We start from the raw sequence: 15,999 nt of genomic DNA, 5'->3' as shown, positions 1-15,999 counted from the left end.
AGTACTTAATGCTGAATAGGTTGACTCATTCTTCTAATTGAAGATGTGTTCCTTCTCATGAGTGTATTTTCCAACAGTCCAAATCAATCTAACAGTTGACCAGGCAACACATGGCTTACCACACACATTTAGTTATCAACAACTTCTCCTATTTAAAGAAGGAAACACACCATTTTCAAGTATTCAAATCCTTTCTCATTTAAACACCACTTTTACACTTATACTAGAGCTTTGGAGTTCTAACCTCGTACATAAGAAGCTTATGAGAATCACACCAAACTTTGTTCATCCAAAGCAGAAAATATTTGTAGGAGCATTCCCTGATAGGTCAGGGCGAGACACTTCAACGAATCTCTCACCCAAAGCCGAAATTTGTAATCCACCTCCAATAGTTTATTGGATGCATTTGAATGCTAACATTTTTAAGGATGTAGTTGGTTTGATTTAAATTTTAAGTCCATTTTTATAATAAACCCTTGATACCCTCATTTTTAAATTTCTACAATATTAGTCCACATATCCAAATAACATGCGCATGGATCATCTCCTACGCTTTTTGTTATGCCACTCATCATGTTGCAAATCCAGCCACCATAAATTTTTAAAGGAAAAAAAAATAAAATAACAAAGTAGCATTAAAGAGATCTCCAGGGTCAAAATTGCAGCAGAAGCAATGGATGTAGAGATACAACAGGAGAGGATCCTGATCCAAACATTCAATATTAATGGATTTGGTGATGTGGCAGTCCAAAACTTTCATGATAAAGTATTGAGCTAATATATCTACTCTTTTAAGTTAATCTATGGCATATCGAAATAGAGCCATGCTATACTTACACTCAATTTTCCTACACTGTATTTACACCGTAGCTTTTCTCAAATTATGGTAAGCATTGACACAAAACCCAAGACAAACAGAAAATTATTTAAAAGCAAATGTACATAAAAGAGTATATATGTACGGTGTAGATGTCATTTTTTGGTGTAGCTTTAGCATTTCTGATCGAAATATTAGAAAGATTAGTTGTTTTTTTAGATATCCAATATACAAATTGTCAATAGTGTAATTTAAAAAAAAAACTTGATTAAAAAAATATTATGAAAAAGGTTATTATAATCATTATTAATATTCAAAGAATAATCTATTTAATAATATAGGATTATTATAATATTAATAATAATATATATATATTTTTAAATTTTTTAAAATAAATTTAAATTTTAAATAAACTTTTTTAAAAAACATTGATACCAAAATAAAACTCGTGTTCTTAAAAATTTATTAATAAAAATATCGTAAAAGAGTTATAATAACTTAATTTCAATAAATATTCTTTTTCTTAGAGAAGTCACTTGGTTGTAGACATACTCTTCAACCTAGAGTGTTTTTTTTTAAAGGAAAATACATATATGAATACAACTATAATATATGGATTTACATAAAATCAATCATATTTTTTTTATTAATAAAAAAATTGAAATAAAATTTTCTCTCTCCTTCATTAAATCAATTATGATGATAATTAAAAACGAAATTAAATTTTAAATAGATTTTATTTTTTTTACTTTTTATTGGTTATTCTTAAAAGTATGAATTTAGGTTCATATCCATGCAATATTTTTATTTTTTAAAAAAACAAAAGGAATGAAAGTAGCATATTATACGAGAAATACTTGCATGAATACCAACCTAAATCCATATTTTTAGTAACAACCAATAAAAAGAGAGAATCTAAATTTATTTAAATTTTAATTTTGTTTTTAATTAACATCATGGAGGTGGTTGAGAGATAAAAGAGGAGAGAGACAATTTTATTTTTAATTAATAAAGAAATTTGATTGGTTGTGTGTAACTACATATTGTTTTAAAAAAAACAAACTTTTGCTATCAAATAAAACAAGCTTCTTGAAATATAATTTGAATTTAAAAAAACGTTATCTTATAAAAACAACAAACTTATATATTGACGGTAACAAACTTTATCTCAAAAACAATAAACTTTATCCTCAATAGGCTATATATATAGAAAACCATATTGACTCTCTCTTGTTCAAAAACACTCTCACAGCTCTTTCACTATCTAACTTTCGCTATGGCTCTACAACAACAATTACGTAATGTAGATCCAAATATTTGGCTACAATTTGCTAGAGATTCTTTCACAGTTCCTAAACTCCATTCTAGAGTTTATTATTTTCCTCCTGGTCATTTAGAACATTCTCCTGTAACCCCTACCACTCAAACTCTCTCCCTCCTCCGCCCATTCATTCTTTGCACTGTCTCCTCCATTGATCTCCTTGCAGATCCTCTAACTGATCAAATCTTTGCAAAACTACTCCTCACTCCCGTCATTGACGCAACTGTTGTTCCTCCTGTCGAGGCTGTCAACGAAGAAGACAATGCTGATCATGTTGTTTCCTCTGCCAAGACTCTAACTACGACTGACGCTAACAATGCATGTGGATTCTCTGTACCTAAGGCCTGCGCCAACTCAATCTTTCCGCCGCTTGACTTGACAACTCCATGGCCGTCTCAAGAACTCTCCATCACTGATGTTTGCGGTGTTGTATGGACTTTTCAACATGTCTATCGCGGGAATCCCAAGCGATACCTATTCACCACTGGCTGGAGTGCATTTGTTAACAAGAAGACACTAGTCGGTGGTGATACCCTTGTTTTCATTAAAAACTCGGCTGGAAACATATTTGTTGGTATCCGCCGCCAAAATGCTGCTAAAAAAATAATAGAAAAGAACGCTAACAATGCAGTAGAATTGGCTGGGAAGAACGAACCATTTGAAGTCATGTGTTATCCGACGATTGATGGTTTTGATTTTGTGGTGGAAGATAAAGTTGTGGAAGATGCAATGAAGATTCATTGGAATCCAGGAATGAGAGTTACACACACAGTGAAGGGAGGCTCAACTTTTCATGGGACAATATCTGCAATCTCCTATCCTTCAACTCATCCATGGCGCACGCTACAGGTAAATATATGCTTTCTTTTTTTGGCTTTACTATAGTATTTCAAATGATTGGTATTGAATTATTACTATTTTCATGTCATTATTATAGGTTGAATGGAATGAACCTAACGTCTCGGAGAATCTAAAGCATGTAAGTCCGTGGCAGGTGGAACCTGATTTTAGCACACCTCTACTGCATCAACTATTCCCCCCAACAAAACGGCTAAGAGCTGCTCAAGAATCTGCCATACTAAGTGATACCGAAAGAATTTCTGCTATTTCAAAGGTAGAACTCAGTAACTTTTTAATGAAATCCTTGAATCAAACACCATTGGATTTCGATGGCATGCAGGGAGTCAGGCAAAATCATATTTTGGGATCCAATTCTTCCAACTCTTTGAAAGATACTTCATTTGAGAAAAGTTCATTGAAAGGGACTTATAATGTGTCAAATGAGATAAACACTACCAGTCATATAATACTATTTGGTCAGATCGTGCGTCCCGCTGAAAAAAGTTTTGATGATTATGCTATTAAGCGAGATGATGGTCCTGAGATGCGCAATGAAGTTGAAGATCAAGTCAAAGCTGTTGAAAAAAATAGCTCGACAAGTTTTTAGAAAATAGTTAAGTAGCTAATAAGATGGATAAAACATGGCTTTAAATTATGTTGCTGATTGATGAGAATGTACCTACACATCAGCATGAATACTTTGTAAACTTTCTACTTTGTTACTATACCATGGTGTGGTTTTCATTTTTCTTTTAGTTATTCTTTCTTATGATTTGGAGATGATAATTTTTATCACCTTTTAGTCACAATTTAAGTAAGTAAACTACTTTTGAAATATCTTATATGCTATTGAAAGGTATAACAACTTGGTTGGTAACACAGACTTGCTCTTAAGTGTGTCAACACTAATCACATCACGACATGCTTTGAGATTTTGATTGCTACTAGTATTAAAAATTAATTTTAAAAAAGTACAGCTGAATACTTTAGTTAAAGTAGTTATTAAGAAACTTAATAAGAGCAGTGAAGAGTTTTTCTTGAACAATGTAAAAATCGGACCTCTCAAACTATAAACAACGTTGCTTATATAGATATTCTAACTAATAACTATCAAAACGGTCGACTAAGCATAGGCTACTACGTGTTCACACCATACATCCTTCGCCAATTGGACTTCCACGTATTTTTAGAAGAAACTGTCTGATATTATCCACTAGCTTCGACTTCAACCAACTCTGACTATCAAAACAACTAAGTTTCTCTAAGTTTTTCTTCTAAGTACAAAACACCTATGACACTTCGACCGTCTTTTTGCCCTGTCGAAGATCCTTCGACCAGAGAGCTTCTTTGGACCACTTCGACCTATAACTCGATCAACAATTAAAATTGGTATTCCAGAACTAGTCCTTTACACTATAGATTTATATGCCCTTAAATCTGACTATTAATAGGGTAGCCGAAATTCATGAGTAACAGTATGATCCCTAAAATTCTGGAAATTTCCGGCATATTTCAAAAGATTTTGTAGTCGCCCCGGAATTTTGGAATTTCTGGTAAATTGCTCCGAAATTTTGGAATTTATGATAAAAATTTCATGATGGATCATGATGGAGAAATTGTTGAATAAAATGAATCATGGTGGAGAAATAATCTACTATAGAAAGATACATCAACAACTTGCATTCCCTGACTACTGGTTCTTTGTTTATACATCGTCATGACAAAAATTTCTTGCACACGCATGACAAATATCAAGAGTGAGCAAAACTAAATTAAACTAAAATTAGAATATAATTACCCTTCATTTGATATGATTAAGACTACCCAGATTTTCATGAATGGACATTACCATAAATGTTATTACAACATCAACTTCAACTGTTCTTTCAAATGAGGAGGAATACTTGATGGCCAAAACACCATAAAGTCCAACCTTGTCAATTGCTTCTGCAATCATTTTTCCAATCAATTCATCATTTCCAACATAAATAGTAGCAACAGCTTTTACAACATTAAAACTCGTTAATGGTTTTGACATTTGATGCAAAGAACAAAGTGGAACTTGTTAGTTTTGAGATAATGCAATTAACCTTGAGTTTTTGATTGCTACTAGTATTAAAAATTATTAAAAAGATGTATAGTTGAATAATTAAATTAAAGTAGGTTAGTAGCAAACAAGCATTCTCACCCCATGTACACATATAAATAAGAGCAGTGAAGAACATCATTTACAGCTGGGCGAGTCCAGATGGCATTGATAGAAATATAAATCATACTGCTATTTAGCCAATGTTTGACATGTGAACATGAATGTTTAATCTCAAAATTTTAACCATATTCTAAATTTGACTAAGTGAAGTATGAATGTTTCGTATACTGCTGTTTTAACAAAATAATATATAACACTTGAGGTCATATCTAAAGCAACATTTTGATCTTTGCATTTTGAAATAATACTATCATAGACATAACACAAACATATCTAGGGCAAATAAATACTAAAATCATTAATAAAACTGTAGTAAATGATCTCATCATTTCAATACTAAAATTTCAACTCAATTAGTTATCTACATATGACAATCTTCTAAAAACTTAGTAACTATTTTTCTGCAACAAAGACAGTATCTTCACATTCATTGCACATCTCACAACCAGCAGCACGCTTAATAACAGAATCATCCAAAAAACTTTCAACAGACTGTATGATCAGACCAAATAATAGTATTGAACCAGGCCTAACTATTTTGGTGCTGCAGTTGAGAATACCAGTTCACTTTGTTCCAGAGGAGTTCAAAACACTACGGTTATCAGTTGACACTTTATCAGACACCACCATTGAATTATCTTTCAAAGAGTTAGAAGAAGTGGATTCAGAAAAATGATTTTGCCTCACTCCCAGCATGCCATCCAAGTTCAAGGGAAACTGTTGATGTAGTAGAGCTATGCTAAAATCAGGTTTAACCTGCCACGGACTTACACGCTTTAGATTCTTCGAGACATTGGGTTCATCCCATTCAACCTATAATAATGATATGAAAATAGTAATAATTCAATACCAATCATTTCAAATATGTGATCAGTTATACTTTGTATCTACAAGTCAGATTTCTTATCCATTAATAGTCTGAGAATCAAAATCAAAATTCTACTTAGCATCAATAATCTTTACAATAAGAATTGTTTAAAAGGTTCTTAAAAAAAACTCACAAAGAAAATGTAACATGCAAAATTCATTGTGATATATAAAGTACACCTGTATGTAAAGTAAAAAAAGAAGAAAGCATATCTTTACCCATAGCATGCGCCATGGATGAGTTGAAGGATGGGAGAATGCAGATATTGTCCCATGAAAAATTGAGCCTCCCTTAACTTTGTGTGTTACTCTCATTCCAGTATTCCAATTAACCTTTATGGCATTCTCCACAACTTTATCTTCCACCACAAAATCAAAACCCTCAACCCTGGGATAACACATGACTTCAAATGGTGTATTCGTCTTAGCCAATTCTACAGCATTGATAAATGTCTTTTTGGTTATTTTACTAGCGGCTGCAGACATATTGTGGCGGCGGATTCCAACAAATATCTTTCCAGCCGAGTTTTTAATGAAAACAAGGGTGTCCCCGCCAACAAGATGCTTCTTCTTAACAAATGCAGTCCAGCCGGTGGTGAATAGGTGTCGCTTGGGATTCCAGCCATGAACGTGGCGAATGGTCCAGACAACACCGCAAACATCGGTGACAGAAAGTTCTTGAGATGACGATGGAGTTGTCAAGTCAAGCGGCGGAAAGATTGAGTTAGCGCAGGCCCGAGGTACATAGAATCCACCTCCATTGTTAGCATCAGATTTAGATATAGTCTTTGCATATGAAACGACACGATCACCATTGTCTTCTTGATTGCTAGCCTCAATAGGAACAACAGTTGCGTCAATGACGGGAGTGAGGAGTAGTTTTGCAAAGATTTGATCAGTTTCAAGATCTGCAAGAAAATCAATAGAGCTGACTGTGCAAAGAATGAATGGGCGGAGGAGGGAGAGTGTTTGGATGGTAGGTGTTATAGGAGAGTGTTGTAAATGACCAAGAGGAAAATAATAAACTCTAGAATGGAGTTTGGGAACAGTGAAAGATTCTCCTGCACATTCTTGCCATATTCTTGGATCTACATTGCAGAATTGTTGTTGTTGAGCCATCTCGAAACTTAGGTAATGAAAGAGCTGAGAGTGTTTTTTGAAGAAGAGCTTAGAGTGAGAGTGAGTTATTATAGAGAAGAGAGAGCACAGTTTTGAAAACCAAGTTGAGCTTAGAGTAAGAGTGAATTATTATAGAGAAGAGAGCGCCAATAAGATTCTATATCACAGTTTTGGAAACCAAGTTGAGCTGAACAATTGGGTGTGGAAAGTTTGTTTCTAGAGCTGGCGCTCTTTCGACTGTCCAAATAAATCTAACGGCTAACCACATGTTACAACTCACCACACGCGTTTAGTTGCCAACCATTTTTTTTATTTAAAGAAGAAAGCGTGCTACTTAGAGGGTATTCATACCACTACAGCAGACTACGAATCCATTCTTCCGATCAATTCTAATTCAAGCATGAAACATTGACATTGTTTGTGAGAATCAATTTTTTGATAATCTTGCATGTCATCCCCATCTCAATTTTATCGGAATGGAATATGGGCTCAAGCCCCCACAAGAAAAATAAAATCCTGTTATTAATACTACTATATAATTTTTTAGGCCCTGTAAAATTAATTAATTTACTAACTTGTACGTATCCAGTCACCTTAATTTTATTAAAAAAGTATTAATATTTTAATAAACTTTGGTAGTAAAATAAATCAAACATTGTCTCAAAATAAAATAGAAAACTAAATAGTCAAAGTACAAGTGGTTTTAAATAAGGCTCAAAAGAATGGTAATCTCAATAACTAAATAACTTTTGATGATGCGTGATAAAACAGGGTTACAAGAAATTATCATGTGCTTCTTATATACTTTTTGCAAGTTATAACATTACAATAACCATAGTCATAAACATGACGAAAAGAAGAAAAGAAAAAACAATTAATTATACATTCCTTCCTCCTATAGGCAAGAGCTCTTCTTGTACTTTCCTATTTGAGAGCCAAAATGCCATGGATTAACACCAAGATCCTCTTCAATCATCTTAGTATTTAAATCAATGCAGGTTAATTTATCATCGGTTCTCTTAAAGAAGACTAGATTGTTTTTTATCCCGACTCCGATGGGGGAGCAGATGAAAGGTAGGTGGTTAATAACAAAGAGTTTGGTCCATGATTCTTTGACACCGAGTTCTCCCAAAACTGATATATGAAAAGTACTAGTCTCTATGTAAGTTGATATCAAGGCAATTGACTCATTTAAAAGAACCAAGTGTTTCTCGAGAAATTTGTCTATATCTTTCTTGGCTTGTTCAACGGAAAGAGGACGAGGAGAAACATCCAGGTAGGAGGGAGCCGGTGTGGTAAAGAAAACCTCATTGGTAAAATCAAATGATATCAAACATTCTTCAAGATCATATTTAGACTCACTTCTAGCCCACCAATGAGACACTCCATTCACATACACTCCGATCATCCGATCTAGCGTATAATAGTGACGATTCGGTATACAGTTATGAAGCTCTTTCCAAGAGTTGTTTCTCAGAGAATATAACTCCCAACAGCTTTGGTATTGGTCATTTAAAAGACCATAATTTGTCAATTGAAGCACTTTATAGTCATCTGTTACAGAATCATAGCCAAATCCATGAAGACCGTAGCGAAAGGTCAGGGAAGTTGGCACAGACCTAGGAGGAGGAGTAGGAGGAATAACCTTGGATTCACCTGTAGTTGGATTCCACAGCACAGGACCTCCTTTGTAGTTTTGTCTGAGACAGAAAATACCATTAATACTGACAGAACCCAAAATATAAATATGGTTTTGACACTCTTGATATGGATGTGGCCAATCAATTTTGACCCTATTTTTGAACACGCCGCCAGGTAGCAAATAAAACTCAGAGGGAGCTGTGTATTCATCTTTAAGATATGATAGGATGAAATATGTATCATCATAATCCTTACTAACAGACAACAAATTGTTATTGTTGTTGAACAAGTTGATGAAATAAGAGTTTTGTAACAAGAGTGACCATGACTTGGATGCACATTCAAATCTTTTCAACGATTTTAAAGGCAATTTAGAGAGAATACAGAATGTGACATCATCAGGTATATAGCTTCTAACCCTTTTGCTTGTCACAATGATTGCCTCAGATTCTTCCATCTCCCAATCCTCCGAAACAGTAACCCTGAAACACTTCCGATTATACATCCCACCGATTGCCTCGGATTCTTCCATCTCCCAATCCTCTGAAACATTAATCCTGAAAAACTTCCGATTGTCTCTCATTGCCACCGATTCTTCCATCTCCACTTCCTCTGAAACAGTAGCACTGGAATGTCAAGTAGAAGAAGAATGTCAATTATAAGATTGCAAAGCTGTTTGTCATCCTTTTTATTATAAACAGTTGCCTAAAAATATTCACTCTCAAAGAATCAAATCAGTAACAAATCAAATATTTGGAAATTTATTGACATAAATTATCATTTATTGGAAATTCAAAGTTTATTTGATTTTATTATTGAAAATAAGTTTGATTTGTTACTGATTTGATTAATTTCAGTGAGTTTTTATATTAATTTTTCAGACATTAATTAATTAATTAATTAAGTTAATCAATTAAAATAAATAAAGAGAAATATCAAAGTAAAGACTAAATAAACAAGAGAGGAGTGCATTCAAGGCGACTTACGTACGCATGTATTGTTGTCGTGGTTTCCGTTGAATGCAAGCAACACTATCTTTGCTCCGCACCTCTCGTACAATGATCGTCATTCTCCAATTGAATCATATTTTCTCAAGTAGCGGTCTATGCCAAGAAAGTTGCATGTAAAAAAAATGAATAAATCTATAAATTAAGAATAAGAAAAAGCATTAGGCATATTCAAAACTAAATAGGCCAGCTCAAAGAGTTATATTCCTTTTATAGATAGGTATAGATAAATTTGAAATAATAATATGTCATGTTCGATAATATTTCTATCGGATATTACCAGCTCACACAATTGCTCATGGACACCAATAATATTCTTAAAAAGACCTCGTATGAGCGTAGCATCGCATGACAACAAGTTCGAATTGGTACTCGAACTTGTTTCTGCGCTACATCCTAAAAAGACTTAGATGGGTTAAAAGGGTTCTAGGCCATTCAGCTTCTACGGACACTCACTATTGAAAGTAATAGCATTCTTACGATGATTCGTAACAACATCTACTACCTTCCATGAGGCCTCCACTGATTGAGGTTCCACCATATGATGCTCATGTTAAGAATTGCTCCTGACATGCAACTATTGGTCTTATCACCTCCTATGTTCGATAATTTTTGTCTTTCAACAGTAGTTCTTAGTCGTTGTCTAAAACATTAAATATTTTCAATGAACATTGGTCTCCTTCGATGCAATAAGAGTTAAATCAATTTGAACGAAACAACACTTGGGAACTCGTTCCCAAAGTTTCATCTAATCTAGTAATTGGTACCCGATGGGAAACAATTTGGATGAAAATGGTAGTATTTTAACAAATAACGCCAGACTCGTTGCGAAAGGATACAATCAACAAAAAAAGGATTAGATTTCATGAAAAATCTATGCTCATGTGGCTAGATTATAAGCCATAATAATTTTATTAGCTTTCTCCTATATCATGAATTTCAAATGATTCCAAATGGAAGCTTTTAAGCAGATCAAGGTGTGTTTTTGATACCTCTTTTTGGCCGATACCAAAAATTCTTTGTTTTTTACAAAACTCCAGTATCCATTTACCGGAAATTTCAAAAATTTTAAAAATTCCAGTAATTTTATAAAATTCATTACACCGTCCTTGAAATTTCTGGTAGAAAATCAATACCAAAAATTCCAAATTTCCGGTGTGTATAGGAAATTTCTTTAAAACCTGAAATATTCGGTATGATAGATGAAGTTTTATATCTTTGCGGTCTTGAACCGGCAGCTTCAGCTTCTTCTACGGATTCATGTACTGATCTTACGCAGTACTTCAACACAAATACAATATGTTTACTTTGACTTCATACATAATTTTTTTTTGTTTTTATAAATTGGTGAATTTATCTAATTATACGTTTTTGTAATTGTCATATTTTTGAACCACGAGATAAGGTTCTAGAATGGGCACGGTCAATTGGAAAAACAAATGGTATTGATGTTGTCACAATCTGATCCTACTAATGGACTGCGAGGGAGGAAGGGTAAATTGATTATGGGTTGTGACAGAGGAGGAAATTACAAAAAAAAATGAAGTTGCGGCCCGTTATGATGGCAATTATACTATGAAGCTATAAATGTCATGGTACTGTACCGTAAAAATGAAGTCACTCCGGAAATTTGAAATATCCAGTATCAATTTTAACTGCTGATACATACCGAAAATTTTAAATTTCTGGTATGTAGCAGAAGACACGTTAAATTGGTAAATCCAACAAAATTTCCGGTATTTGTATGAAATTTTTGATACGGTATCGGAAATTACAAAAAATCCGATATTTTACAGGGATAATTTGGTAAAAATGCCCTATTTGGGGGGGGGGGGGGTGGCGGCATGTTTAAAATGGAGGTGGCAAGATAAATTCTCCAAGATAAATATGTTGAAAATGTCGGTTATTGTCTTTACTACTATCACGCGGGCGGGGCCGTCAAGTGTAAGCTCTTTGACCTAATCCTGATCGGATCGGTGATGGTTTGGTACAAATCAATTTTAAACGGAAGTATAGACACTTAGACCAGCTTGTGCGAAACATTCATCGCTCACTTTACTGTTAGGAAAAGGCAACCGACTACCATGGTTCTACTCAGCGAAATTACACAGGGTAAGAAAGAAACCCTAAGCGGGTGCATCGACCGCTTCACCAAAGTGGCAGTGGCAGTTTGAGGCTCGAATGAAAGCCTGAATTGTTGAATCTTTGAAAAGGATCTAAGACTAGATTGTGCATTTCGAAAAAAATTAGGGCAAAAAGAGTCTCACAACCTGAAGTTCTCGTTGTGTAAAGCGCTACCTATATAAATTATGAAAAAAACTAATGGCCGCTGGGGTCAATCATGGATCGGGAAATGTAAGACCTAGTCGGTAATTAGTGAAAGAAGCCAGACGATCTAAAGAAGAAAATGCGCGCGAACCCCAATCCAAGAGTATTAATTATAGTGGGTAGGGATGGCAACAGGTAGGGTCGGGTGCGGGTTTCACACTATCCAAGCCTGCATCTGAAATCACCACCTGAATCCGAACCCAAAGGCTATTCGAGTGGCAAAATAACACCCACGCCCACACCCGTTGGGTTCGGGTTTTTCCACCCAAACCTAAACCCGCAGCAAAATACATAAAGTATATTTTTCCTACAACTTTCCACAATATATATATATATATATTAGCGGATGTGATTTCATGTTTCGGGTGCGGGTTTCACACTACCCAAACCCACATCCGTAATATCAGGTGGCACCCGAATCTGAATCCAATTAACCCGTTGACTCGGGTTTGGGTGCGGGTGAGCCTCGCGGATTTGGGTCTGCTTGCCATCCCTAATAGTGGGGAGTTATGGTGTTTGCTCTTAGGAGTAAAGTTGGGTTTTGTTGTTGTATGTTTTGGTAGTGCTGACCTAGGGTGTAAGGTGGTAGGGTTTGGCTGCAAGTTTCAATGATATCATCCACTCTACGATAAATACTTCTTATATATGACATTTTGTTCAAGTGATAACTTTAGCCAAGAACATTCGCTTGCATTGTGGATTTACTGTAAAAGAAAAGAATATACTCATTCCTCAACAACCTTGGTTTTAAAAAATGCTTAGCAGAACTTGGTGTGTATATTCAGGTAGTAAATGAACAAGTTCTGCTAATATTATGTTTGTATGTTGATGATTTGATCATCACATGTAGCAGTCCAAATGCCACGGAGTTAATCAACAATAAGCTGAAAAGTGAATTTGAGATGACAGACTTGGGTGCCCTATTCTACTTCCTGGGATTTGAGTTTGTGTACTAAAAAAATGGCATCTTCATGCATCAAAAGAAGAATGTCTAGAAGTCTTGAAGAAATTCAAAATGATGGGATGCAAGCCTGAAGAAACACTTGCTGAATTGAATGTGAAACTGACAAAAGATGAAGATGAAAGGCATGCTGATGGCATATTGTTCAGCTATATGGTTGGCATCTTGAGGTATATATGTCATAGCAGGCCTGTGATAACATTCAGTGTAGGTTTGGTTAGCAGGTTTATGAGTGATCCTAGACATTCACACATGACTGCAGCCAAAAGGATCCTTAGGTAGTTGAGAGGAACCTTGAACCATGGCATGTTATTCTCGTGTTACAATACAAAGGACAGTAGCCTACATATTGTAACCTACTCTAACTCGGATCGGTGTGGCGATATGGTAGATAAAAGAAGCACCATGGGGAAAGTGTTTCTGTTTGGAGATTCCCATATATCAGTTCCAAGAAACAAAATGTGGTGGCACTCTCAACTTGTGAAGTTGAATATACTGCAACATGCTCAGCTGCTTGTCAAGCCTGTAATAGTTTGAATTAAGGGGGGATGTTAGAAATAATTCAAATTGCATGTATTAATAGTTGTCCAATGTTTATATGCCAAATGTACAGTGTCATGTATACCAACATTGTTATGTATACCAACATTATTAATAGTTGTATGTTGTCTCTACATAATAGAAATACAATCTTCTCTAATCAACATAGAATTCCTTTACTCTAATATTTTCTCTCTCAAAAAATATTATATCTTTAATAATTATAATATTTTAATATAACTGTTAACTTTATTTATTATATAATCTGATATTTTGTTAATTATATTATAATTAGGGGTGGGAATAGGCCAGGCCGACTAAAAGGGACCTACGGCCCAGCCTACATAGGCCTAGGTCTGGCCAGGCTTTTTATATAAATAGAAAAGGCCTAGGTTTTTTGATAAGCCTATTTAGCTAAAAAGGCTAAGTCACGGGTCATAAAAAAGCCTTTTAAGCCTATGATGTCGGCCTATTTAAATAAATTTGAATAATTTTATTAATATTATATTATATTTTGTACTTTGAATTAAAATCTAAAAATAAATCTTAATTATTTTGAAGAGATTATGAAATAAGATGAAAAAAATCTTATGAACAATAACATAAGTTGCTTCCATAAGTTCTCTATCAAACCAAAAGTATCACAAAATTTATGCTACTAGGTAAACTAAAACAAGTCAATACACACAAACATTTAATCTGTTAATTTGTTAGTCTATATAAAGTTGAGCTGAATGACTTATTTACCTATGTTCAAATGAAATAGGCATTTAAGTAGGCTAATAGGCCAATCAGGCCTTAAAATATATTAGACTCGGACCAAAAAAAATAAGCCTACGACAGGCCACAAGTCAGACTTTGAATTTTCTAGCAGGTCAAATTCAGACTTGGCAAAGTCTAGCTCGGCCCAGCCTATTCCCACCCTATTTATAATATACTTATAGTGTTAACGATGCAAACAAAGAAAGAGCCATTTTTTTGAAAAGCAAAAGGAATGAAAGTACCATATTGTTTTAGGGTTTTCAAGAGAGTAAATAACTAAATATTATTTTTAAAAAGAAAACAAACTTTTGTTGGATTTTAAGAAGATACTCGTCGGCGGTGATACCCTTGGTTTCATTAAAAACTCAGCTGGAAACATATTTGTTAGAATCCGCCGCCAAAATGCTGCTAAAAAAATAATAGAAAAGAACGTTGTCGTTGCCAATGCAGTAGAATTGACGGGGAAGAACACACCATTTGAAGTCATGTGTTATCCGACGATGGATGGTTTTGATTTTGTGGTGAAAGATAAAGTTGTGGAAGATGCAATGAAGATTCATTGGAATCCAGGAATGAGAGTTACACACACAGTGAAGGGAGGCTCAACTTTTCATGGGACAATATCTGCAATCTCCCATTTTTCTTTTAGTTATTCTTTCTTATGATTTGAAGATGATAATTTTTATCACCTTTTAGTCACAATTTAAGTAAGTAAACTGCTTTTGAAATCTCATATATGCTATTGAAATGTATAACAACTTGGTCGGTAACAAAGACTTTCTCTTAAGTGTGTCAACACTAATCACATCACGACATGCTTTGAGATTTTTATTGCTACTAGTATTAAAAATTAATTTAAAAAAAGTACTGCTGAATAATTAAGTTAAAGTAGTTATTAAGAAACTTAATAAGAGCAATGAAGAGTTTTTCTTGAACAATGTAAAATCGCAGACCCCTCAAACTATAAACAAGGTTGCTTATATAGATATTCTAACTAGTAACTGCCCTAACGGTCGACTAACCATAGACTACTACGTGTTCACACCATACAACATTCGCCTATTGGACTTCCACGTGTTTTTAGAAGAAACTGTCTGATATTATCCACTAGCTTCGACTTCAATCAACTCTGACTATCAAAACAACTAAGTTTCTCTAAGTTTTTCTTCTAAGTACAAAACACCTATGAAACTTCGACCGTCTTTTTGCCCTGTCGAAGGTCCTTCGACTAGAGAGCTTCTTTGGGCCACTTCGACCTATAACTCGATCAACAATTAAAATTGGTATTCCAGAACTAGTTCTTTACACTATAGGTTTATATGCCCTTAAATCTTACTATGAATAGGGTAGCTGAAATTCATGAGTAACAAACAGTATGATCCCTAAAATTCTGGAAATTTCTGGCATATTTCAAAAGATTTCCGTTAACCGCACAATGTTCATACTTGAAATTTTGACTTTCATCATACATCAATAGTAAATAGTACAAAAAAATATTGACAAATGTAACTCAACACCTAGCAGTTAAAGGCACAAAATTGTTGAAGAAAATGAATCATGATGGAGAAATAATCTACTATAGAAAGA

General features: G+C 34.3%; 3 protein-coding genes across 3 annotated transcripts; 1 reads left to right on the top strand and 2 right to left on the bottom strand.

Annotated features, from left to right (window-relative positions):
* The first annotated feature begins 2,093 nt into the window (after positions 1–2,093).
* On the top strand, positions 2,094–3,585 carry LOC131619504 (auxin response factor 17-like). The gene is made up of 2 exons (XM_058890593.1): positions 2,094–2,987; positions 3,076–3,585. Exons 1-2 carry the CDS (start codon positions 2,094–2,096, stop codon positions 3,583–3,585), a joined length of 1,404 nt encoding a protein of 467 aa, XP_058746576.1.
* A 1,995-nt stretch (positions 3,586–5,580) lies between these two features.
* On the bottom strand, positions 5,581–7,173 carry LOC131619503 (auxin response factor 17-like). Its single transcript, XM_058890592.1, has 3 exons — positions 6,274–7,173; positions 5,779–6,000; positions 5,581–5,679 (listed from the first exon to the last, which is right to left on the bottom strand). Exons 1-3 carry the CDS (start codon positions 7,171–7,173, stop codon positions 5,581–5,583), a joined length of 1,221 nt encoding a protein of 406 aa, XP_058746575.1.
* Positions 7,174–8,068: 895 nt separating this feature from the next.
* Positions 8,069–9,883, bottom strand: LOC131619502 (F-box protein At1g11270-like). The gene is made up of 3 exons (XM_058890591.1): positions 9,801–9,883; positions 8,881–9,440; positions 8,069–8,829 (listed from the first exon to the last, which is right to left on the bottom strand). The coding sequence occupies exons 1-3, from the start codon at positions 9,881–9,883 to the stop codon at positions 8,069–8,071; spliced, it is 1,404 nt and encodes a 467-aa protein (XP_058746574.1).
* Positions 9,884–15,999: the final 6,116 nt, after the last annotated feature.

The sequence above is a fragment of the Vicia villosa genome, linkage group LG7, assembly GCF_029867415.1.
Source record: "Vicia villosa cultivar HV-30 ecotype Madison, WI linkage group LG7, Vvil1.0, whole genome shotgun sequence".
NCBI classification, from domain to species: domain Eukaryota; kingdom Viridiplantae; phylum Streptophyta; class Magnoliopsida; order Fabales; family Fabaceae; genus Vicia; species Vicia villosa.
Note: the sequence above shows the minus strand (reverse complement) of the source record. Positions and strands in the feature narration are given on the sequence as shown.

Bases quoted from the DNA above. Each gene is read 5' to 3' on its own strand.
- LOC131619504 (XM_058890593.1), top strand. From the start codon at position 2,094: ATGGCTCTACAACAACAATTACGTAATGTAGATCCAAATATTTGGCTA. The intron at 2,988-3,075 runs GTAAATATATGC...TCATTATTATAG, and splicing joins ATCCATGGCGCACGCTACAG to GTTGAATGGAATGAACCTAA.
- LOC131619503 (XM_058890592.1), bottom strand. From the start codon at position 7,173: ATGGCTCAACAACAACAATTCTGCAATGTAGATCCAAGAATATGGCAA. The intron at 6,001-6,273 runs GTAAAGATATGC...TCATTATTATAG, and splicing joins ATCCATGGCGCATGCTATGG to GTTGAATGGGATGAACCCAA. The intron at 5,680-5,778 runs GTTTTGAACTCC...CTGATCATACAG, and splicing joins TGTCAACTGATAACCGTAGT to TCTGTTGAAAGTTTTTTGGA.
- LOC131619502 (XM_058890591.1), bottom strand. From the start codon at position 9,883: ATGACGATCATTGTACGAGAGGTGCGGAGCAAAGATAGTGTTGCTTGC. The intron at 9,441-9,800 runs GTAAGTCGCCTT...TTGACATTCCAG, and splicing joins CGACAACAATACATGCGTAC to TGCTACTGTTTCAGAGGAAG. The intron at 8,830-8,880 runs GTCTCAGACAAA...ATCCAACTACAG, and splicing joins CAGTATTAATGGTATTTTCT to GTGAATCCAAGGTTATTCCT.